General features: G+C 47.9%; 1 protein-coding gene across 4 annotated transcripts; it reads right to left on the bottom strand.

Annotated features, from left to right (window-relative positions):
- Positions 1-64: 64 nt before the first annotated feature.
- LOC104316702 (cryptochrome DASH-like) lies at positions 65-22,352 on the bottom strand. Of its 4 annotated transcripts, XR_011323766.1 has the most exons (15): positions 21,971-22,352; positions 21,673-21,845; positions 19,734-19,827; positions 17,782-17,912; positions 16,744-16,892; positions 16,278-16,366; positions 14,114-14,187; positions 12,292-12,381; positions 10,271-10,350; positions 8,892-8,951; positions 7,635-7,792; positions 7,092-7,186; positions 3,666-3,785; positions 2,453-2,629; positions 785-806 (listed from the first exon to the last, which is right to left on the bottom strand). XR_011323766.1 is itself a non-coding variant. In XM_069778280.1 (14 exons), the coding sequence occupies exons 1-14, from the start codon at positions 22,034-22,036 to the stop codon at positions 699-701; spliced, it is 1,566 nt and encodes a 521-aa protein (XP_069634381.1). In that variant the 5' UTR covers positions 22,037-22,335; the 3' UTR covers positions 65-698. The 4 variants fall into 4 exon arrangements, 3 of the variants coding, with proteins under 3 accessions (XP_069634381.1, XP_069634380.1, XP_069634382.1); XM_069778280.1 differs by lacking the exon at positions 7,092-7,186 and having other exon boundaries at positions 65-803; positions 21,971-22,335; XM_069778279.1 differs by lacking the exon at positions 7,092-7,186 and having other exon boundaries at positions 65-806; positions 21,971-22,328.
- Between the last annotated feature and the right edge of the window lie 1,691 nt (positions 22,353-24,043).

The raw sequence follows: 24,043 nt of genomic DNA on the forward strand, positions 1-24,043 counted from the left end.
AAAGAACGTCCTCCGAAGCCTCACTCTGCCTGTGGATCTCTGTGGAAATGAGGAAGATAAAATATTCCAGTAGCAAAACTTTTTATTGCACAATGATCGGTAGTTTTAAAGCCTTAAAACATGAAATATGAGGATAAGAAAGTTCACTAGAAAGAGTTCTGACTGAACACCTGCCACATAAACCATCTGCTCCAGTTTGTAAAGAGGCAGAAATTTAGCTCTAACAGCTGTAAGCACCAGTGCAAAGCAAGAGGCACTGGAAAAGCAGCCACACCTCCTCCAAACAGAAAGGCCATGCCATTTTGGTTAATTAATATTAGTTAGACAGCCCCTTTCAACCACAGGACTTTACAGAGTTGAGAGTGATACACTGTCTGTGGGGGTCAGAGCCTCAGCACTGAAGGGAAACCACTCCTGGAGAGCAACAGGCAAACTGCATAGGAGCTCACAGCACCAGCCTAAGCACCAAAGGGAAAATACCAGACCCGATCACCACAATTGGTGCTAATACACAACCTCCAAATACACACGTCCAGCTCATGACCTTGGAAAGAATGAAGAGGCAGATCCCTACTTTCTTTGTTGTGGCCAGACTTCTATCATTGGCTTGGCTCAAGGAGATCAACCGTTATCCTGGCATCTTTGGCAGTGAAAGCTCGCACTGAGCGCTTTTCCAGCACGCACCTGGACAGCCTTCATCATACATCTTTCTTGTGAGAAAAGTAAAAATCTATCCCTCTGTCCTTGTGCTGCATTGGTGTGTGTGCAGGTCCTCTCCTGCCCCTGGGATGGGGACTTCTTCCCTGCTGCAAATGAAAGATGAACAGTGAGGTATTTGCCGATGCTGCAGAGTGAATCTGATCCCAAAGCAGCCTTGACATTGCAGAAAAATGTGCACGTGGCACTTCTACCCCCAAGTTCACTAAAAAGGCGGGGAGGCCTGACAGACATGGCTCTAGGCTTGGACTTAGGAAGCTAGGGTTTCTAGTAAGGTGTGGGCTTGCATTTTCAAAGGTATTTTGATACTCAGTTTTTAGGGACTAGGAGGGGAGGTTCTTCTCCAGGCCTCAGTAACACTGGGCCAACAGTCCCTCCCAGCAGTATTTTAATTTCACAAGCACGGTGTGGCAGTGCAGGTCCACAGAGCCCCAGGTGAGCTGGAAAGTTGATCAAAGTGGAACTCCTGCCTGATGGAGGAGCTTTTGGGTTCAAGTTTCATCACTGCCTCAAACCAGTGTCTCACCGAGGGGCTCCTTCAGAGTCCTTTCTCTGATCTCAGAGTCCTTTCTCTGATCTCAAGAAGGGTAATAATCCAGGCTCTTCAACAGCATGGCCGGAAGTGGAAGGCTTTGCTTCTGCAAAACTTTTCACTCATGCAAAGGAATCTGGCCAGAGATATTTGGTACTGCACCCTGGGATTAAAACCCAAAATGGAGACATGCTTCATTCTTCATTAAACATAGTATGACAACTAAATTTGAGCCTCCACAAAGTAGCATTCAGGAGGAGGCAGGGAGGATGCATGGGGGAAGATGAAATGCTGAAAACCCCTTGAAATACACAACCATTGGTTACATCCATTTCCTTCTTCCCTTCCAGCTCCAGCGTCACTGACCCCACCCAGACGTACAGAGCACTTCCCTTCCATACACATCTCCTCCAAGAACAGCAGCCCAGTCAGCAGATGCAAGTCTTGACATGTCGCAGGATCCACATCTTAATCTGTTGCCATTCTAAAGGGCAGATACACCCAAAAAGCAAAGTGCAAGGGCCAGTCCCCATATTTACGGGTCTTGCTGACTCCAGTTTGGATGCACTCAAGCATGGTAGGAGTTCCACCTCATGAACAGAGTGGAAACTGAGCATCAACCTGGGCTCCCTTCTGTCCATCTGCGTTGGGGGTGGTTAGGCCAGCGGAGGCCTTCAGAGATACCCCATCCTTCCACTCATATCTGGCACTATGTATATCCAGGAGGAAAAAACCTGAGTAAGAAGAGCTACCTATGAAACATGCATGGGTTCATCCTTCAGCCCTAAAGCCAACTGGCCTGGCACAGTTTGTGTCCGTATGATGTAGGGTGGCTTTGTCAAGACTGTATTTTGTGACAGTCCTTAGCGCGTGGTACCGTCAAATTGTGCTTGGACAAGGTTCTGGAAGGTGCTTGTTGGCCCTGGAAAAATAGTGCTGGGGAACACACTAACAATGTAACTGTCTGGATGACAGGAGGTGGGTACTTGGGCTTGTGCCTCAGACCTATTTAGTTCCCTAGGACAGACACAGCTAAATAAGCCTGGCTGCACAGTCCCTGTGCAGGGCTGGATCACCCTCTGCTGTGACGTAACGTGACTTTGCATTAAAGCAATTTTTTCCCTTTGCACCTGAGAAAGAAGAGCAGAATTCACAGTCAGTCCTGGAGCCCTCCCACTCCATCCAAACCCTCCCAGTACTCACAGGCCTCTGGTTGATGTGTGGGCTCCACTCTGGGGCTGTCACAACTGGCTGTGGGTAGGTCTCACCTAGAGTTACTCCTGCCTGGGAGAGAGCAGCACTGTTCAGTGCCCAAGGGGTGTGGATATCTGCTCCCTTTATGCCCTGTAGTTCTGGGACCCACAGCCGGACATAATCCCCCTGCAAACAGAACCAACAGGAGACAGTTCTATTCAGTAACAATCTGTAAGTGCTTCCCAGCAAGGGTCTTTCTTAACATGAAAGAAAGAAGCCTGATTTCCAGGTAAAGAAGCTGGTGTACTACAGCATCAGTTACCTCTATCCATTCTTAGCCACTCCTGCTAAACCCTCTACCCAGAATTAGTGCCCAAACGCAGAGACCTGGGTGCTGGAGCTCTTCTCCCAGGCTCACGCTGCAGGCAGAGGAGGGAGAGAGAGGTGCTTTTTCGGTACAGTTCACCTGCCCTGTTTAGGACATAGTGTCACTCACAAGAAGTCCTTTTTTCTTTCCAGTGACTGAAGGAAACTAGCATGACTAGCTCAGCTGCACACTCTTGTGCTTGGCAAGATGAACCCCCCCTTGCCCCTCAGTCTCTCCCATTAACTTTACTGCTGTGTCCCCTGCTAGGACTAGTTTCTGATTCCTTGCAAAGTCCTGCCAGCTACAGTGCCGGAAGCCAACAGTGTAGCTTGCCGTGAAGATAAGGAACAGGGTGGAAACAAGTAATCTGGTATGTGAACACTGGTTAAGCAGATGGAAAAGGCGATTTATCTGCTCCCACCACTTACAGAGGCTAGCCAGAGGAGTCACAGGTTTAATCTACTCTCCAGGACCTCCCAAGGTGCCATGTGAGCAGCAGCATCTCTCTTGTCACTTCTGAGTCCTCCAAGAAGCTGCTCTGTGCTCAGGGAAATGGCTGTGTCAGATATGGGTGGGATGTGGCTGTTACCCGGAAGAAATGGTGATGAAACACTAAACATACAGACCAACGTCAAGGCAGGGAGGGCGTACAGAGGCCTCTTTGGGGACAGCAGCAGATTGTAAACGTAAGATCTTCCTGTACAACAGTGAGGAGCGTGCCTGACTGTTGGCAAGGAGATCACAGAACTATTTTTGCAGCAGTATCCACACAGCAGATTGATGTCCTCTGTTCCCTGAAACTATCACATAGGCTTTGCTGCAGTATTCATTGTAGGGCAGCCAAACAAGACTTACATTGCCGTCGTAATCCAGGCCTTGTTTAATCATGTTAAACTTCCTGTTCTCCCGTGGGTCATTGCCAATACCAGCGCTGTATAACCAGTTGCCATAATTGCTACAAACGTCATAATCCACCTTTAGAACAGAGGAAGAAAACAATAAGGAGAGCTGGGCCACCCCTTAATGAATCTTCTCTCCCCATCCACCCTTTATCTCAAGGGGACAATTCCTTGCATGGGAATCAGTCTGGCCACACTGGGGTAGTCAGAGCTCTCCCATGTAGGTACAGCCGTCCGGCTCAGAAGAGGACCATGCTGCATGGCTGTTTCATACAGCTGGGATCAGCTTACCAGGCTACTTCACTTCGTGGTCTGTAGGTCAATAAAACAGGTAAAAGTCCAATCAAATTCCCTCTCTTTCTCAATTGCCTTTTTTTTTTAAAAATTCTCTTTCTGCCATCATCTGGCAGACTTCATGACAACTAGCCCTAGCTTTTGAGTGCTCATATTCCAAGAAACAGTAGCCCAGTACATTTCAAATAGGAGAGAAAATTCTTCCTGACCAGTTACCCAGAGAACACAGACTAACAAAATCATCTCTCCAGATCCTGTTAGGCAGACTGGAGAAAAGACTAACTCAGACTGTATGGAGTGACCACACAGCATGTATGAAGATGCAATCAATACAAACACTGCAGTTTTTTCCCTGCTATACTCAACCTTCATCAGGGAATAAGCCTCAAGTCACAGGGACTTGGCAGAGAGAGGTGCTTTACTAGGGGAAACACTAGAGCTCTCATGACATACTTAGTAGGCTGCACATCGTCAAGTTATTCTACATCTGAACAAATACAAAGCTCTCAAGGATGCTTATGTAAAATGGAGCAAGGCTCCTGAAATGGGCACAAAAGAGAGCAGAACATGGTCCAGTCTGAGTGCTCTTCAGCTGGGCAGGGTGGCTCAAATCCAATATCAGAAGCTTTCCAGTTGTAGGACAATTCAAACATGGCTCAGGAGGGGAGTGGCAGTGATAGCAAAAAGGGCGTAGGATCTTTGAGCATTCCTAGGAGGGCTGTCCACATTGCGAAAGTGTAGCGCTGGCAGCTGCGGCAGAGTTTGCAAAGACACGTCACTGAGCAGGTTGAGTGCTGTTCTCTTCTCCCTTTACTGGAGCCACAGCAAAAACCAGTCCACACAGTGATGTTTCCAAAATCTCAGCCACTCCTTAAAGCGAGGTGCTCAATGCACCCAGATGGCAGAAGGCACAAGGGAATAGGCTCTGCCAAGTTCCCTCACCCCTTCTCTGCAAAGCCAGCCGAGAGCTGGGGTCAGGGTGATCAATAGCGAACTATGCTCAGTGTGCACCAGGCTTCCCCTTCCCGGCAGCACTTCCTCCAGTCAGTGAGATAAGGAGGGGAAGAAAGATGCCATCGGAGGCCTGATTGTGCAATTAACATGCAGGAAAGCGTGTGTGGGAGGTGAGGGCAAATCCAAGGGGGACTGGAGGAGGCAGGCTCATTTCCCCCTCAGCCTTGCCCCTTCCTGGCATTCTGTTTCTTTCTCTCCCTGTCCTTGGGGCCTGACCCTGTGAATGAAATCATAGCCGAGATATTCTCTGTTCAGGACACCAGAAGTCTCTGACCTTTCCCCTAGCTTCAGCGAGTTGCGGAGAGCTTCCCTTAGTCTCCCTGCCCATCTGGTGTGGATGACAAACACCCTCTTCTTCACAGACATGTGCAAACACTCGGTGGGCCTTTGCTGGAAGTATCAGAGATGAAATATGCGTTGCTTTCCCTTTTTAGAGGCAAGCGAGACCAGTTTCTCCTCTACCATTCTATAGCCATATCTCCCCCATCAAACTGATGTCTCCTGCATGTTACTCTGGGGATGCCACCAGGTTAAAGTAACAGAGCTGTCTAGCAATGTATTAGTGTGACATAAGCTGAAAGGAAGGGACAGGACACCAGGATCAGCCTGTGCCACACTAGCCTACAGTGGCAGTCAGTATCTGGGGCTTCCCAAGATGACAGGGCTAGTGCAGAGTGCTAAATCCTGCTTCCAGCAAGGCTGGTAACATTCATGCCCATGTGAATAAAGGTAAGTAACCCAGGGAGCATCTTTCTAGTAGTGTGAGACCTTCCAGGTCTTCCTCACGTGGGGAATAGGACCTGGAATCTTCCGTGGCCCTCTGTGTCTGACTGCAAAGTGAACCAAGCTCCTATCTGAGGTAGGCAAGGCTGCCCCCCCATCAGAGCAAAGCCTCGATTCCTGACTCCCAACTCTTAATCCACGGGTGACTTTGAGTACGAGCCTTGCCTGTACATGAAGCAAGCTGCCCTCTCTGTGAAATGAAGTAACCTTTGTAACTGCTCTGAAAGCCATAGCTGATAGATGCCATCAAAAGCCAGATACTACAAAACATTCAAAACGGTCCTAGAGGCTCACTCTGCAGGACAGGCAGGCACAGATGTGTTTGTGCATTTGCGTGCGCTGTACCATTCTTCTGGAGGGCCATTGTGTGACATACTCAGGCTACAGGAGTTAGATCATCCATACTGAAAGGCAGCCCCTGGTTGGCAAGTCACTGCTACGAAGCTTAGGGCACGTAGGGTATCAGCTATCTTTTACAACCCACTGAAACTGCAAAAGAAATGCACTCAAGGTAAGATTTTCCATCCTAATTCCAGCTAGGATATGGAGGATAAGGCCACCGCTTTTCTGATACAAGTTCTCTGGTGCCATTTGCTGGGGGCTCTCACTCTTATCTGGAAAAGCATCACTGTATGGAGCTACCAACAGCACTTTCTGGAGGATCTGCAGAAGTCCTGCACTGTGTTACTGTGCAGGCCCACCACTGCTCACAGCAATGGTGTGAGATGCAGCAATGGGAAAAGCACCCAGATCTTCCTGTAGATCTCTGCAGCCAAAGCCATGTCACACCCCAGCTCCAAGGAAGCTAAAAAAAAAAATTACATTCACAAAAAAGGCTTTTTTAATTGCAGATAATGGTGAGGTGACTGGGTTTTCTCTGTACCTCCAGCCATCCTGGTGAGTAGAAAGTTTCCTGATTACCAGTAGCCTCTTACCCACCCACAGATTAAGATCTTTAATGTGAGGCTGGTATTAGTATTTGGTCTTTTTCAGTCTGTACCATTCAGTCTGGTGAAGCACAAATGCAGGTTCACCTCCTCAGCCTCAGTTTTCAGCACTCAGCATGGTGCTACTGACAGTCTCTCCATCAGTATTGCCAGAGATAATGGCAACCGAGCAAAGATGCACAGGGCTGAACTGGGGACTGCCAGCCTGTTCAGACCCTCCTGGAAGAAGCTATGGGGACTGAGGATGGAGAAGCAACCCAGCTATTTAACTGAGCTTGCATGGCTGCTGATTGGCATATGAGAAACAAATGGGTGCTCCAGTTGTCAGGAGTCCTGTGACTTACCAGAATGAAGAAGGATGCCTCCAGCCAGGGTGGAGCTCTCTGGAAGCTGATCCAGCTATTGTCCATACTCGCCTGTTCTTGACTAGATGACTTCCCTGTCCACAGCAATCAATGCAAAGATGCTGTGCCAATGCTGGCTTCGGTGGCCAGAACACATTTCTTTTTATGTTCTATTTCTGGGCTGTCCTCCTCCCCAGCCTCTGGGGTGAGCAAATCAGAGCATTGTTAACATAATTTATGTTTTGAGTTTTCTCAAGTGTGACAAATCTCTGGCTAAAACCATACATGGAGGATCAAAACTTTCATTGCAAATTTCCTCGCTACATCTTGGTTGATGGCAGCTTCACTGTGGCAAAACTCCCTTTTCTTACGTGAGCTTTGGGAAGTACATACCATGCAAGCAGTATATACATGCACTTATATCAGCCTGAAAATTACTGATCATCTTCTGTATCCTTCCTTATTAGGCAGAGCTGTCCTCCTGTCTTTCACTCAGGGCAGGGAGCACAAAGAACTCCAGATACACAAAGGGTTCAGTCTTACCAGCAGGTATGCAAACCATTCTGCCCCCATCCTCCAGTCCAGACCCAGGTCCTTAGTGAGAAAGCTGGCGACGTTCTGCCGCCCTCTGTTAGACATGAAGCCTGTTGCAGCCAGCTCTCGCATGTTGGCATCAACAAAAGGAACCCCCGTTTTGCCTTCTGCAGAGACAAAAGACAGAGCTGGGACATGATGACATTTTTGGGCACTCATAAACCAACCTGTGGTCATGCATTCACAGCCATCCAAGCAGGTAAGACATTGCCAGTGTACAGTGGCAGGGAGAGATTTCTGTGAGGTTTAGCTGGCATGCAGCCACCAAGATCCACTAGAAATTAAATGGGAAATAATACTTAAAATTAAAATGAGGGGAATTTTTGGCAAGGAAAAAAACAAGGTACAGAAAAATCTCAGACTGGAAAAACCATCAGGTGGATTGCAGGGAATTTGCAGAGCAAAATAAATATGCAGACAATAGTGAGATGGGCCAAGAACAGAAAGATTCTTGACAGGTGACTAACAGCAGAAAGGGATGTATTGGACAAGTCCCCAAGGGTTAGTACCTGAAAAGTAAAGAGCCTTGTTGATTGTTAAGGAAAAGATTTATTGTACCTGTGTGCAAATTGATACAGATGGCATTAATGTGAAGAAAGATATACAGGTGTGTATGTCATTGATTCTGATAGTTTAATCTGTTAGTTCCTCCAAGTTTTGAGATATTGTGCTTGCTATTCATGTGACAATAAAGTTATAAAAGCTAAAGAAAAGCAAGGATTTTAAAAGGCTGTGGCATAACAAAAGATGTGATTTATTCTAATGCTGTTTTAACCTTCTAACCAAAACCAATCAGAAGAACAAAATGTAGCAGGCATGGCAATCTAGCATTGATAAGAAGGGCTGGTCAGCCTCTGTGTGACTAAACAGAAGGGACCAACAGGTCATAAACACTTCCACCTGGGCAGTAAAATGTAACTGCAGCACATCTCACAAAGTGTGTACCAGCTGGACACAGCCTGGCCATTCATGATACCCTGTGGGCCTGCTCCTGTACGGCGCTCAGTCTCAAGGGAAGCCAAGTATCCTGCACTCGCACTGAACCAAGGGGTTGGGTTCTTGTTTGGTGGTAACAGCTTAAATGACAGGCCCTGATCATGCTGACAGTTCCCCTATGTAAATCTGAGTTAGCATTAGGGCACATGTTAGCATACAGACACGTGGAAACCAAAAGTACACTTAGCCAAACCTGTGGTTTCTACTGACCTTTCCAACAGTCAAAGAGCTGAAGGTCCTTTTTCCAGGGGACCTCTTTATTTTGAAGCCCTATTGAGGAAAAAAATGAACGGTTAATGAAGACAAATGCTGACACAGGCAGTTATTAATAAAACAATGACAGCGAGAGGCGCCTTGGTTGACACGAGATGTTAGGATGAAGCTAGCCCTCTCAGTGGGTATTACAAACAAGCCATGTTCCTTCTGCAAAGGTTTAGAGGTGATCCATTCCTCCTTTCAGGTGTTGCCAAGGGGTGTCTCATGCACACGGAGGATGCTTAAGCCCTAACAGATTTTGATTATTTGTTTTGTTGGTGTTTGCTCTTCTGTTTTTTAATTAAAAATTACTCAGACCTCACAAGTGGTCGGAGATGTGCTCTGGCCCAAGCTAGTATTTTCTTGTTCACTTTTACTCCAGGACTATATTTATGTGAAATCTGTTTCTGTAGCAGATACTAAACCCAGAATTACCAGGCAGAAGTCCCCGGTAACACTGCTCCTGCAGTGGGGTAGGAGCAGATGAGGGAGATGAGTTTATGTTTGCAGGGGTCCAGTGGCAATTACAGTCCTCTGTACCGTGGAATGGAGGCAGCAGGGAGGACTCAGCTGTCAGCTCCAGACATACAAGGTTAGGCCCACCACTGGCATCCAGTGCCATCTGAGATGCTGTAGGGCATTCGAAACAGCCACATAGGCCTGGCAGATGTGACACAGGCTGGATGCCAGGCAGACTGCCCTAGGGCATCTAAAACAGTGCTGGATGCTGAGGTGTGGGCAGCTACATCACATGGAGAACAGCTCACCCAGCACAGGCATCAGCTGTAGGGTTTCCTGACTATATGGACTAGATATTTGTTGTTTCACTGAGAGTCCAGACCCCCATTTCACATGTAGACACCTGCACGCAAGTCACTGGGTCTGGAGCTGAATCTCATTCTGATTCCTATGTAGTACAAGGCAGAAAGAATATCTGGTTTCTTGGGATTCACGTTGCTGGGTTGATTCCTGCTCTGTCCCAAATTATCTGGTGAACTTGGGCAAGCCTGAAGCCTGGATTCTCTCCAAAGGTGGAATGTCTCCGGAAACAGCATCTTTACTCTTATTGTGCTGTTGTTTCCCACTGACACATGTTAACAATACTCCCCGTATCTAATCAGATTTGGGGCAAAAGTCTCAGTGTCTACAGTGTCTAACATCGTAGTGTTGAGGCACTTCTGTGCCAATGGGAAGTCCCCAGCAATATCGCAGGGTGGTGACACAAGTGCTCTGAGAAGAACATTTGTACAACCCAATGCTGACGGCCTCTTCTCTTTACTTTCCCTTTTGTAAGACTGTACCTTTCCTCTCCAAATATAGTGATCCATACGCACCTCTTAATGAGAAAATTCTTCTGCCATACTTCAGGGCCACAAATCGAAAGTAATCCCGCCACAGCAGTTCAAACAGGACCCTAAAACACAAAGCCATGTCTGTATTGCACTGTGGGTCAGATAAAATTACTGATTCAGGATTTTGCTTCCATAGCACCCATCATTAACGCCGTGAGGTTTATTCACAGTGCGCAACTTCACATACCTTCCCATGGTACCAGCTCTTGCCTCAAGCCTACTTATCTAGCTTGCACCTGGATGACAACAGTGAAGGCAAACTTTGCATGAATCACTTGGGAAGCTTTCCTTAACTCAAGTGCAGGAGCAGAATTTCAGGAAACCTGTTCCTCATCCATCCCTACTGGGATGTAATTCTCCAAAGAGCAGGGTGAGGACCTGATTCAGCTTCATGCTTCCACATGAGCAAGCATGTCAGCACATTCCTAAGAGTTTTGCACTGATTTAAGCAATAACCTTTATATGGGACTTGAAGGCACCCTTCAAAACTAGGTTTACATTGGTCTAGCTCATGAGATCAGGTGCTAGGCCTGCAGAAAATAGTTTTATATAAAAAATTTTATATAAAAACAGCTTCTTATAAAATGATGGCACCTCAGCCTCTGAGACCTGCTTCAGCAATCTGGCATATTGGAAATACTCTGTTCGGCTGATGTTTTTGCTTACAAGATCTTTCTGGAAAATCTGATTACAAAACAGGACACTGTCCAAATGCTAAAAACTAGTGTCATGACACTGAGGTTCAATCAGTCCCTCATGTGCAGCCACCACAACCTATACTTCACTGTACAGTTGACTACCGTCTCTAGGAGCTTGACAGCTTCTTTTTTGTAGTTATTTATCGCTTTAAAATGCTCAGATCACCATGGCACCCCAGCTGCAGGCAGGCTGGCTGACTATTAGATGGAAAAACATGAGTATGTTCATTTCTTGAAATCTTTCCTTTCTTAATTGTCTTTGAATTAAAAAAAAAGGCAGCATACATTCAACAGGCAAAAGGTCGATATTTTATCCGTCATTTGAATTTTAATGAAATTGAGTATTTTGGCCAGAATCGTTGGCAATGTTCTGCCTGTTCTTCACCAACCACTGTGCTGTTTGACATGTTGCAAATGTAACAAACTAATACAAAAAACAGTTCTACAGTTTACACAGACTTTCTGGTTTGGGTTTCTTCCTATCCAGGTCTAGTGTTAGGCCAGGCTCTAACATGAACCTCCTTCTCCATAAGAGCTTCCTACCAGGCTCTAATTCACAGTGTCTGGGCAGATTAGAGTGCATGAGAAGTTCAAGGCCAGCCCAGGGATTGATACACTGACTCAACTGTCCCCCAGACGCCTTCAGCACAACCAGCAGGCATGCAAGCAGTCAGGAGCGAGGTGACGAAGAGCATGGGTGACAAGGCAGGATGCATTAAGCCCACTTCTGACAAGGCAGGATGCATTAAGCCCACTTCCTAGTCCCCTCTTCCCCATTGCTATAGTGGTGTGGTCATGGCCAGGCAGCCAAGCAAGCAGGGGACCATTTGCTGGACTGTGGCCAAAGGTGGTCCTGACACCATGCGATTTTTACAAGTCGGACAGTCACTGAGACTTTTGGGTGAAACCCTGTTCATATCCTTGGCATGAGAAACCCTTTGGCCTTTATTTGTAAATCATTCTTCTTCCTTATCATCTAGCACATAATAACAATACAGAGAGGGATGGTGCTGATTTACAGAGATCAGTTTTAAAAATCATGAACCACAATTTGCCAGCAATAATAATGACAACTAGCATTAATAATTTTTACTTATAAAGAGCCTAAAGCCCCTGGATGTCAAAGGCAGACTAATAAATCCATACTGAAACAGAACTGCAATGCAACCCAGAGGAACCAGACAGAAGGCACAGGAAAAACAGACATTCATTAAAGAGAAAGTTAACAAATCACTCTCTCCTGTGCATGAGATGCCAGTTTCCTTTTCAGAGAAAACAAGCCACAGTGATCGTGCAGGGACATACCAGTATGTGCTCTGATTTGCCGTTCTCTCTTTTTCATACTTCTGGATCTGCTCATAGATGTATCGAGGTGAAATGCAGCCCAGTGCCAGCCTGAAAGCAGAAGAATGATGTCCTGAACGCAATGTGGGACTGACAGCTTGACGTCTGAGGGGAGGGAGTGGAGGGGCAGTTTTGTGTTTCGAGTTGTTGTCTGAAAACTTTGCTCAGTTTGCAGTTCTGCCACTGACTTCCCAAATGGCTTCTCAAAGTCGTGTGACTTTTTTGCAACTCTGCAATCTGAGAATCAAAATCCCTCCCCCTTTCCAAGCGTATGACTGTTACAGGAGTCTCCAACCTAATGAGATAAATCGTTTTACAGAAGTTTGACAAGTTTCACCTAGAAGACCTTGATCAGCTGGTGACTTAGCACACCAATGACAAATCCAGAAATGGATCTCAAATGTCAACCTCTGCATCAACTGTCCTAGCTGTTCAACAGCCCTCCTTTTACTATAAACCTATTTATCATATGCCCAGGGCTCCTTTCCCTGCAGTACCTTAGTGTCTCATTTGAGCAACCACAGAAGGCAAGTGACTTCCTGAAAATCTCAGGCAGGGTAAGAAAACTAGGGAATCAAACCCAGCTCTGGCATTCCAACCCACTGGGCTCCTTCCATTTGTTCCAAATCAGTGCTGTGCAAGACAGAAAAGAGCTTGTAGATGCCAACCCCATCACAAAGGGTGATAAAGAACAACTTTTACCTTGATTTTCCTAGAAATGTATTTTACTGCAATTTCCCACTAGGGCTTGTGGAAACATTTGATGTTCTAATGAATTCTGGAAAACAGGAAGAAAGGGCCTGAAGAGTTTTTCCTTAATTGTTGACCAGCTCTAACACTTAGAAGTGGCCAGTATGAGATGTGAATGCCTGGCTGCAATCTGACCCGTTCTGATTTTCATTATCTGACAGAGGAACACTTTGGGGCAGGCAGATCAGGACTGTCTGCTCTGGGCTAATGGCCAGCTTGGAAAAAACAGAGTGGAGGCCGCAAGTAAGTAACTGCAGTGCCAGTGGTCCTGGGATCCCAAAGTGCCACCAGGTGGAGCCATACACTGCAACCATTACAGCACAAAGCCAGTTGAAAATAAGATATCCTGACCTGTAACAGCCTCAGCAAATTGTTTCTCATTGCAGTTATGTCGGGAAAACACTCCAGATGTTCTCAGCATTAGGCTGAACTGGGTTCTGCTGCTGCAGTTTCAGTCTGGAATTAACACTCCCCCTTCCAGCACCAGAGACTAAAACCCCTAATTAGAATTATCATATTTACCCAAACAAGAGATCCTTTTGCAATAGGAATAATCAGAAGTGTCTCTTCACCCCACAGAAAAATGGAATGGCCGTGAGGTGAGGCAACTTGTCCCACAGTATTCAGCAAACCAGGACTGGATCGAGTTCTGCTTACAGCCCTATCAACACGCTGAAGCTACCCTTCTTCCTTGGCTGCTCTCAACCACCCCAGATAAACAAAACAGCACAAAGCCAAAGCCAAGTTGTGTGTCTGTCCAGTGCCCTGTCCACATCGCTGCTCCCAGCACACTGGGCTCTTGGCACAGTACTGCTACACTTCAGGAATTCCTAATTGCAGGAATGTTCCCAGGGAACTGCTGCCTGGAAGCGCAATAAAGAGCAGCTCTCTGAAGCTGCCCTACCCCAAGAAAAGGGCAAGGGAATCACACCTAGGCCCCTACCCATGCCCAGTGAGCACTCAGCAGACACATAACATCAGTTCGGAATAGGAGCAGAGAAGGAGCTTCCAGCCTCACAACAAAATTCTTTACCATGGTGCAAATTTAGTTGAGTAATCCATTCCCACCAGTCCATTCCGAGTCTCCTTGTAAGATGCAACCAGGTTCTGTGTGAGCAAAAGAACAAAAGGTTTTAATACTTTATGTGCAACATGCTAAATATGTTTTCTTTCATACTGGAGCCAGGGCAATCTGGCAGGGCTGGGATCCCTCTCATGGCTGCCTGCAAGGACTACAGAGCTGCCAAATTACTGCCTCCAGTGCACAGGAATTAATCAGGCCAGCAGTTTTCATTATAGCTCTGGGATGCGTGTCACAAGCTATGCTCCCCGCTTCAGCCTGTAGCACATTCCTTTCTACAAGCACTATGAACCTGGCTGTGCTTCTCTCTGCCCATACCCTCCTGACTCCGGGTCAATAATCCACTTAAAAGCTCCAGTAGCACTGGTGACCGGTTCTCTTGCCCATGTGGCTGCTTGTTTGGGTTTGAAAACCACAGTATCTGACAGCACCCAACACTAGCTGCAGGAATCCTGATCGCTGTTATTTCTGGGCCACCCATATTTACAGCAGGGTGCAGACCTTCCATTTTCTGAGCACTCTGCTGACAATGCAGAGGACATAGGGAAGCCTGATCTCTCCTTGATTCCCTTCACTGCACAGGTTACAACTGCTAAAGGGCTGTTCTAGCTCACCAAGACAGTATTTGTGTAACAAAAAAAAAGGAACAGGTTTTCCAGCAGATTGTATTACTGTTTGATCGTATGCTTGCACTGGTTTTGGTGGGGATAGAGTTAATTTTCTTCAGAGTAGCTTGTGTGGTGCTATGTTTTGAATTTGTGATGAAAACAGTGTTGATAACACAGGGATGTTTTTGTTATTGCTGAGCAGTGCTTACACAGAGTCAAGGCCTTTTCTGCTTCTCACCCCACCCCGCCAGCAAGCAGGCTGGGGGGGGGCACAAGGAGTTGGGAGGTGACACAGCTGGGACAGCTGACCCCAACTGACCCGAGGGATATCCCAGACCATATGATGTCCCGCTCAGCAGTAAAAGGTGGGAAAGATGGAGGAAGCGGGGGGGAATGTTCGGAGTGAGTGCGTTTGTCTTCCCAAGTAACTTAGGTGTGATGGAGCCCTGGAGATAGCTGAACACCTGCCTGCTGATGGGAAGTAGTGAGTAAGTCCTTATTTTGCTTTGCTTGTGCATGCAGCTTTTGCTTTGCTTGTACATGCAGCTTTTGCTTTACCTATTAAACTGTCTTTATCTCAACCCACGAGTTATCTCACTTTTACCTCTCTGATTCTCTCCCCCATCTCACTGGTGGGGAGTGAGGGAGTGGCTGCGTGGAGCTGAGCTGCCTAGTGGGGTTAAACCATGACAATGCTCGCCCAACAGCAAGGGAATGCAGGAACTTCTGTAGCACAGCTGAAGGAATCCCCGGGGGGGTGTCCCAGTGAGTGCACTGGGCACAGCGCACTTCTTAATACATCTCAGCTGGAGAGATGCTACCCCCTTTATCCACAAAGCTGCATAGGGTCTGATGCTGTTGGAAATCAGCACATGTGTCTTCGTCTAAATTCATGCTAGGCAAATTTAAGGCAGTTCCTCAAACTAGACCAGGAAAAAGTTTAAAAACAGTCAGGATGCACACACAAAATGCAGTCAGCAGCAGCTTCACTCCACCAAAGCGAGGAAGCAAGAAGTAGCAGTACTTACTGGCTGCAAGTTTTTAAACCAGACTACTAGGAACCTCCTACTATTTTTAACTGCAGGCAGCAGCTTGGGTCAGTTGTTCCTCACCCCACCTGCAACTGCAGCCCTTTAGGCCACTTTTCACTCCTCCAAAATGGAGGACCTACATTGCTGATGATGTGGGACAGGAGAGTAGAAAGGGCAAATTGAGGTAAAGGAGCTAAAAAATTGTCCTGATTCCCAAATGTTGATGGAAAAAAAGACTCAAGAGGGATGGCCACTAAACTAGTTCGTAAGTATTTGGCTTACATTCCCAGTTCCTGGATGACTTCTTTTTTATTTAGTTTGTCTCTCTGAAAAACTGAAATAATGCTAATTCCCTCCTTCGTAAAGTGTTATACAGGAGCTAAGGAAACATTATTAGGAAGTGAAATTGCAGCCTCACCCACTTGCACAGCCATATGTACAAGTGGGAGGATGTAGATGAGGAAATATAAGAGTTACCGTGTCCCAAAAATAATACTGCAGTCTCATTAAAGCCTGTGTCTCTCCTCCACTGCAGGGGAAGGCTGTTCGTGGATCAGTCACAGGATCTGCCACAGAAAACACCATCACCTTGTTACTCCCTTGGAAAGCATCTCAAAGGTAGGGAGCTTAAAATCTAGGGATGTTTAGCAGTAGGACTGTCTGCTTTGGGGACATAAAAGATTTGTGCCCTGGTCTTCCTTTAAAACAAGGGCCACATCAGACATATTAAAAATTACTGACTAAGAGGATGTTTTCGACCCAGCTGCAGGGCAGCTCCTCCATGCAGGGAATGTACCTTCATTTGCTGTATGAGTGAAGGGAGGCTTAGTTACAGTTTGAAGGGCAACCACCGCCTTTAGGAGGAGTCCATGTTTTGATTGTCAGTAAGAAACATCTCTAAGTAGGATTTCATGGGAGCAACTGCCAAATTAAGTTTTGTTACCCTTCTGTCCCAAATCCTCCATTGTAGGAATACACCCTTCTTCCACCCCTGGAGCCAGAGGCTTTAGCTGATCTGCCATCCGCAGGGTTGGCCGGACCTTCACCTCAGATTCCACCACTTTTCGGAAATGAGTGTAGACATCAGGCAACCTGTGCAGATTACAGCGCAGTCAGATCTCCACAGGATGGCTACCCTGGCCCCTCCACACAGCACCACACAGCAGCTTCCACAGATGGAGGGTTAGCTTTCCAGGCTGCACTCTCCAGAGGCAGAGTGCGTATTTGTGATGCATGTTTGTATACTGCCTGGCATAATAGAGGTAGATGTCCCTGGAGCTAGCAGCAAACAGGAGTTCAGTCCTTCACCCAATTTCTTTCTGTTTCTGATGCAAATGGTGCCTTTTCAATTTAAGATGTGTCCTGATGGGGCAACCCATGAGGTTCAGATTTATCTCACCTAACTTCTGATTACCCACAAGGCTGACCTCAATGTAAAAATTTGGAACCTCCTGCTGCCTTTTCAGTCAATGGAGAGAAACAGGCATTTTTATGGCCTGACTCTTCGGCCCCATTTTATACATTTTCTATAGGATACCGTGAATCACTCAACTCCATCCACTACACCTAAAGTGACTATTGAGGGAGCTATGAAGAGCCCACACGCAAAGGGCTACTGTCATAGGCAGCTGCATTTAGACAGATGGGGTAATGGAGCAATCCAGCCCAATGTCACAAGGACTCCAGGCACTGCAGACTGAGTATCCAAACTGTGCTGGTGGAAGGGCAAAGAGAAATCAGTCCCTCAAGTCAATGGTCAGACAAACCCCTTGGATTTATGCATACTGAAGTGTAAATCCTACTAGTAGAAAGGGATGAATGTGCCCCTTCCCCTTGATGTGTATGAGCATGACAGCACTGTTCCATAAATGCAGATGGACTAATACGTCCCTTCCCTGTGGGATTAGATGACTAAGACCCCTCCTGGTGTGAGAAACAAATGAGACAGTGGAGGAGTGAGTGACCCCATGGAGCAGCCCACCTGGCAATAGGCCTGAAGGGAAGGTCATCCCGATGATACAGCGTGGATGCCCAGAATGTGTGAATCTTCACCCCGTGCTGACTACACACCTGGCACAGCTGCTTCTCCACATCCAGCTCCTCCTGCGTGGCCTAGGGAGAACAAAAGGCAGTGAGGCCATGCCTGCACAGCCTCAGCTCCCACATGTGCACTGACCCTGGTCCCCGGTCTTGCCTTCCTCCCTCATCTCAGTTAGCTTCATCTCTTTAGAGAGAGGTGCACACAGACAATCTCTGAGTATTTCCCTTTGCCAAACCCAACAAATGTTTTCACTCTCAATTAGTAGTGCCAATGCCAGAATAAGGAACCCCTTGATGTAGGATGTTGCAGATCTTTTAAGTTTGCATGGACTGGAAGGGTGACTGGACAAATATATTTAAAAGAAATCCACTGAGGGTTATTGAGTATCAGGATAGCATTCCTGTTTCAAGAAGTCCTTGAGCCACAGATTCTTGGAAGCTGGGAAAGTATTCAGGGGAAGTATCTTTACAGATTTGTCCCGCTCCTGTGGTCTCCTCTGGGTCAATAACCAATCTGTTACTGGTCGCTGTCAGGAAAAAGGTTCTGGAGTTAGAAGAAGCCTTTTGTCTGACCCTCTGTGGCTGCTTTTAGTGCTGCATGGAACAAGACACTATGAGATGTGTAGGTTGTCATTACAAGGGTCTTAGGCCTGACAGCAGGAACACCTGAAGTGCAGGTCACAGAGTGATCCTGCATTAGACAGCTCTAAGAAACAGACTTGGCTAATACTGAGTGCATCTATATACATACATACGTATGTGTGTGTACACAAAGCCCCCAGACCCAGTGGTTTGGATCCAGAGCCCTCCACTGAATTCAGCAGGCTCTGGATCAAACCACTTAGTTAGCTCAGTGAAAACATGTCAGTGACACACCAAGCCCATGAGCAGTCTAAGACTGGACTCATCTTTTATTCTTCAACACACTGGTGGGCAACTGCCTAAATATGGGTGCTGTCAACTCACTGTGGGCTTTTTCTACACTCGATACAATATGCCCCCTGACAGCTAGCTCCCTGTGCAAGAAAGGTGCCAGGAAGAGGCAGCTTGATGCAAACAGAAGGAGAAATGGACTCAGCTGACCTAAAAATGCCAGTTGCTGGAAACTCCTCTTCCTCAAGACACAGCACTTTCAAGTGATCAATGACAAATAGCTGCTGTCATCCAGCAAGGACTCCCACCCAGACACCTACACCATCCCCATCCCAGGAGCTAGCCAGTTTCCCCAAGGCTAACTATACCATGGACAAGAAAGGCTCTGAACACACAGGATCTGCATGACTATTTGGTTGTGGAAGAAACCGCCACAACTGTCCTGGTTTCAGCTGGGATAGAGTTAACTGTCTTCCTAGTAGCTGGTACAGTGCTATGTTTTGAGTTCAGTATGTGAAGAATGTTGATAACACTGATGTTTTCAGTTGTTGCTCAGTAGTGTTTAGACTAGAGTCAAGGATTTTTCAGCTTCTCATGCCCAGCCAGGGCACCTGACCCAAACTGGCCAACAGTGTATTCCATACCATGTGACGTCCCATCTAGTTTAGGAACTGGGAAGCGGGGGGCAGGGATTCGCCGCTCGGGGACTGGCTGGGTGTCGGTCGGCAGGTGGTGAGCAATTGCCCTGCGCATCATTTGTACATTTCAATCCTTTTATTACTACTATTGTCATGTTATTAGTGTTATCATTATCATTATTAGTTTTTTCTTTTCTGTTCTATTAAATCGTTCTTATCTCAACCCAGGAGTTTTACTTCTTTTCCTGATTTTCTCCCCCATCCCACTGGATGGGGGGGAAGTGAGTGAGCGGCTGCGTGGTGCTTAGTTGCTGGCTGGGGTTAAACCACGACAACAACCTAATTTTATCTTTTAACAATGTCACTCAAATATTTCCCTTACCTCTTCATGGAAAGCCACAGCACTGACAGAGCCCAACTGCGTAATCAGATCACAAACCACATCTTCTGGCTTCCCCTTCCTCACAACCAGGGTACTGCAAACACAAAATATTGACCTGAATTAGGCTTGATGTTATTGTTATTTATGTGTACAGGAGGCCCAAGTCCTGGCCCAGCCACCCATGTACTAGTTCTCTACAGAGCACAGAGAGCATACGGAGGCAGACAGACATGATTTGACTAGCCTACATTTTTTAGGACCCACTGAACACAGTTTGTAAGCCTCTGGGGCTGAGTTTGTGTCAAACACATTTCTACCACCTTGGATGCCTTAGAAAGGATGACTGGGCAGAAAGCCAGGCTGTTACCTAAAAGTAAAACTGTCAGATCTGTTCATCCTCACACACTAAGGCTGAGATGCAAGAACTTGTTCCTCTTTCAGTCCCCTTCACAGGTAGTGGTGGCCTGTGGACAGACCCCTCTCCACTTTCATGTGGGAGTATTCAAAGAAATTCTTTCCTCTGAACATTCTGTGTTTGTAACAGAGTCAACAGAACTTCCCTCCCACCTTGCAACCTCACCAACTGCCCAGCTGTGTACCCAGGGCATCAGACCAAAAGAGAAGCTGTGGTGAGAAAGTTCATCAGAGGTGGGTGCAGAGTTCTGTGAGGAGCCTCATACGTGACTCTGTCCCTTTTCCTGTCTCTCACACACATGCACGTGCGCATGCATGTACACACACCCCCTACTGTGTCATGTAACAGAGGCCTGTGCTGGAGAATAATTTCTTGAAGGGGTAATACAGTGTTTTTCCCAGAACAATTAAAGCATAACTGAAAAATTTCTTCAAAGGTGGGCTGGGTCTGAAGAAGGCAGAAGCAATGGGTGCTGCTGAGAGAGCAGTTCCCCTTACTTCCCACAGAAAAGCAGAGACCAAGCTGCCCACAGGGAACACCACAGATTGGACATGGAGGAGATTACTGTCTACCACTACCATGAAGGTACTTCATGGTTGCGGAAATGGAGCCTAGGTCTTAGCTTGGCTCTTCATAACCACACGTCTATCACTGCAGAAGACCAGTCTCTTATCAGCCACTGACAACAGCACAGCAGCATTCAAGCAGCTCTGAATCTTTTCACTGTGGGGTATGGCTGCAAATACCCAGTGACCAGTTCCTTCAGTCTCCTGTAACATTCACCATCTGCGTGGTCCACACTGCACTGCAAACCCAGAGCCATTCCTCTTGCTTCTACTACCACTGTTCTGCTGCTCTCAGAGAAAACAGGCTGGCTGACACACCTTCTGCTAAGCAAAGTCAGATGTTATCTGGTAATAGGATTCTTCAGCATGTAGACCTTCAGGCCCTGGTCTACCCCAGTTATGGTTTCTAAAGGCATAGTGAAAGAGGAATCCCTGAAGACTCCCTTCCCACAGTGTAGCCTACCAAAGAGATTGGGTTTAGCAGGACAGGGCATGAGCAAACTAAACTCTCCAGTCTCACAAGCCAGGATCCATGATGGTCTGTCTCAAGCCAACTCCTAGGGCAAACTCGCTAGGAACAAGGAAGGACGCATGCCACAGTAGCTAGTGTCATTGCCTAAATCTCAGAAGACTGCCGTTCATGTCGCCAGTCGTCAGGACTCTGGGCAAAGCGCTCAAGGCTGACACCCATCTGTGGTATCTGAGTTCGAGAAAGCAAAATCCCGAATGGCATGCAGCCTGCATGGCTTTTTGCTCCCTTGCAAATGCCACAGCAGGTCATCTGAACAGCGTTATGTATGGGACCTTATTGTACCTCACAGAAGGGCTGTGGCACTCTGAAGCGAGCCATCATCAGAGCCCAGAGTATATGACATGATTTGACTCACAGCACAGATATGTGTTGAGAACTAGGAAAATAAAATTAGACGTGTTATTTGCACAGTGCTTTCTCAACTACCTTCCTTTTTTCTTGAGTGTTTCTCTTAGATCCTTCACGCTTTCCAGCAAAAACCTGAGCCGATGGGGCCCTGTCTTCGGGAAGCCATAGCAGGGAGTGCCCACGTAGTGCCGCGGGTCGAAGCAATAGAGGGGAATAACGAAATCTGCGTTACTCTGAGCCCAGTGGAGCACCTGGAAACACAGAGAGGGCCCTGGCAGCTCTCGGGGGCAGGATGCAGTGCGCACCTCTCCCCAGCCTACCCAGGAGCAGGGTTATTTCTAAAGAAATACCCGGGGGGCCGCTGGCCGAGCCCTACCTGGTTATCATGGGCGCGCAGGTCGCCGCGCAGCAGACAGATGGCCGTCCTCGCCGCCCCCGACATGGTGCCTCGACGGGGGCCGGTCCCGCCTCACCCGGCCCAGCTCTGTCCTCCCTCAGCCCGGCCCCCTCAGCCCGGCCCGGCTCTCCTCCCTCAGATCGGCGCCTCTCAGCCCGGCCCGGCCGCCTCAGCCCGCCCCGTTCCCGCCTCGCCGCCCCTCTTCTCCCCTCAGCCCGTTCCCGCCTCGCCGCCCCTCTTCTCCCCTCAGCCCGTTCCCGCCTCGCCGCCCCTCTTCTCCCCTCAGACCGTTCCCGCCTCGCCGCCCCTCTTCTCCCCTCAGACCGTTCCCGCCTCACCGCCCCGCTTCTCCCCTCAGACCGTTCCCTCTTCACCGCCCCGCTTCTCCCCTCAGCCCGCCCCGCCAGGGAGGAGCCGTCCCGCCTCCGGCTCCCTGCGGCCGCCCCCGCTGTCTCCCTGCTGGGCCGTGGGACGGGCGGGCCCCGTCCCGCGTCCCGGCGTGGCGGCGGGACCGGGACGAGCCCTCAGCGGCGTCGGTCGGGGCTGCGTGGGCACGGAGGGAGGCGGCGGGGCAGGAGGCCCGTTTCCCTTGGTCTGGCGTCCCCGCGCCTTTCGACGGCAGCCTCTCACGAGAACCCTGCCCCGGCCGGTCACGCTTACTGCTGAATTTGTGGTGGTTTTTTTAACCTCCGTAATCTCTTCATCTTCCACATAACAGCAGCTGGCAACCACCTCACACAGCAGCGTGGCCCCGTTCGTTGTGCTGGGGCACAGCCATGGTGAAACCACTGGCCCAGCTCTGGCAATTAATAATGATTAGTATCTGTAAGTGCCAAGGCTGCGATATGACCGCACCCTTGCCCGCTGGCATGCGAACCAGCTTTGTGGATAGCTCCCTCACCTGCTGACAAACAAAAGGTAAACCGTAGATTAGCAATAATTGATGTCTTTGACTCCCAGCACTGACAGCAGCAGCCGAAGTGAAAAGGCTTGTCTCATCCTATAGTTTCCGTAAGTCGATGTTGGATGCCAGTGATCACACATCCCTTACTCACTGAATTGTCCCTCGGGATCCTTTTCTTTTTGTTCGACAGCTCTCATAATCAGAGGAAATGCAAAAAAACCCCTGCTTGGCTCAGAGGTCTCCAGCCACGTGCTCCCCTTGTGTAACTCCACTGGTTCTCCTGGGGTGGGAGAGGATGGGGAAGGATTTAACATGTTGCAGCAAGGAGTTGGTGATGATTGAGGATCCAGGTTTACAGAAATAAATTGCTGCAGCTCATTTAAGTACCTGAATTGCTGAAGCGGAGCTTTTGGTGGAGCCACGCGGACTCCTAGATGCTCACCAGAGATTAAATGTGGTACCCAAACCGCAGTGGGTCCTGGGGAGTCCTGGCTCTATTTCCATCTCCTCCAGGCCTGCAGGTCCTCTGCGTGCAATCTGCATTGGCTGGCTGCGGGAAGTGATGCCGATTCCCTGTGTGACCCACAGGACACATCATCTCCTCATTCCTTTTCTGTGCAACAAGGGCTCCTTTTCCTGGCTCAGCAGACTGCGGGCCGCTATAAGAACCAGTGACTCATTCCAGGGGGCTCATGTTCGGTGAAAGGAAAGTAAAGCCAAAACTTTGGCTCGTGCCCAAAGAAAACACTGTTGTCGGCTTACAATCCATATGCCATAGAAGCCAACACCTCTCTTTATCGTATTAGAAATAAAGGGATTTTACAAATCCAGTTTATAAATCTTCCCTGTTTGCCTTTGCCTTCATTTGGACAAGGACAAACAATGCAGTTGGCTTCACTTTTGCTTGCAGTCAGGTTTCCCCCCCAATGTCTTGGCTGACATTAAGCTGGGCCAAGTCTGGCAATACTGATATCCTCTTTTAACTTACTCATAGCTGCTAGACAGCCACCTACTTGCATTGCAACTTCAAGAGGTCTTATTTAATGGGCATGCAAAAGAGAGATGCCCTACTGCCTGAAAAGGGTTTATTTCCCGTTGGCAAGGAAGGCTGGTTTCCACCAAACAGAAACCTCTGCAACATAAATGAA

This window comes from Haliaeetus albicilla, chromosome 2 (genome assembly GCF_947461875.1).
Source record: "Haliaeetus albicilla chromosome 2, bHalAlb1.1, whole genome shotgun sequence".
Classification (NCBI taxonomy): domain Eukaryota; kingdom Metazoa; phylum Chordata; class Aves; order Accipitriformes; family Accipitridae; genus Haliaeetus; species Haliaeetus albicilla.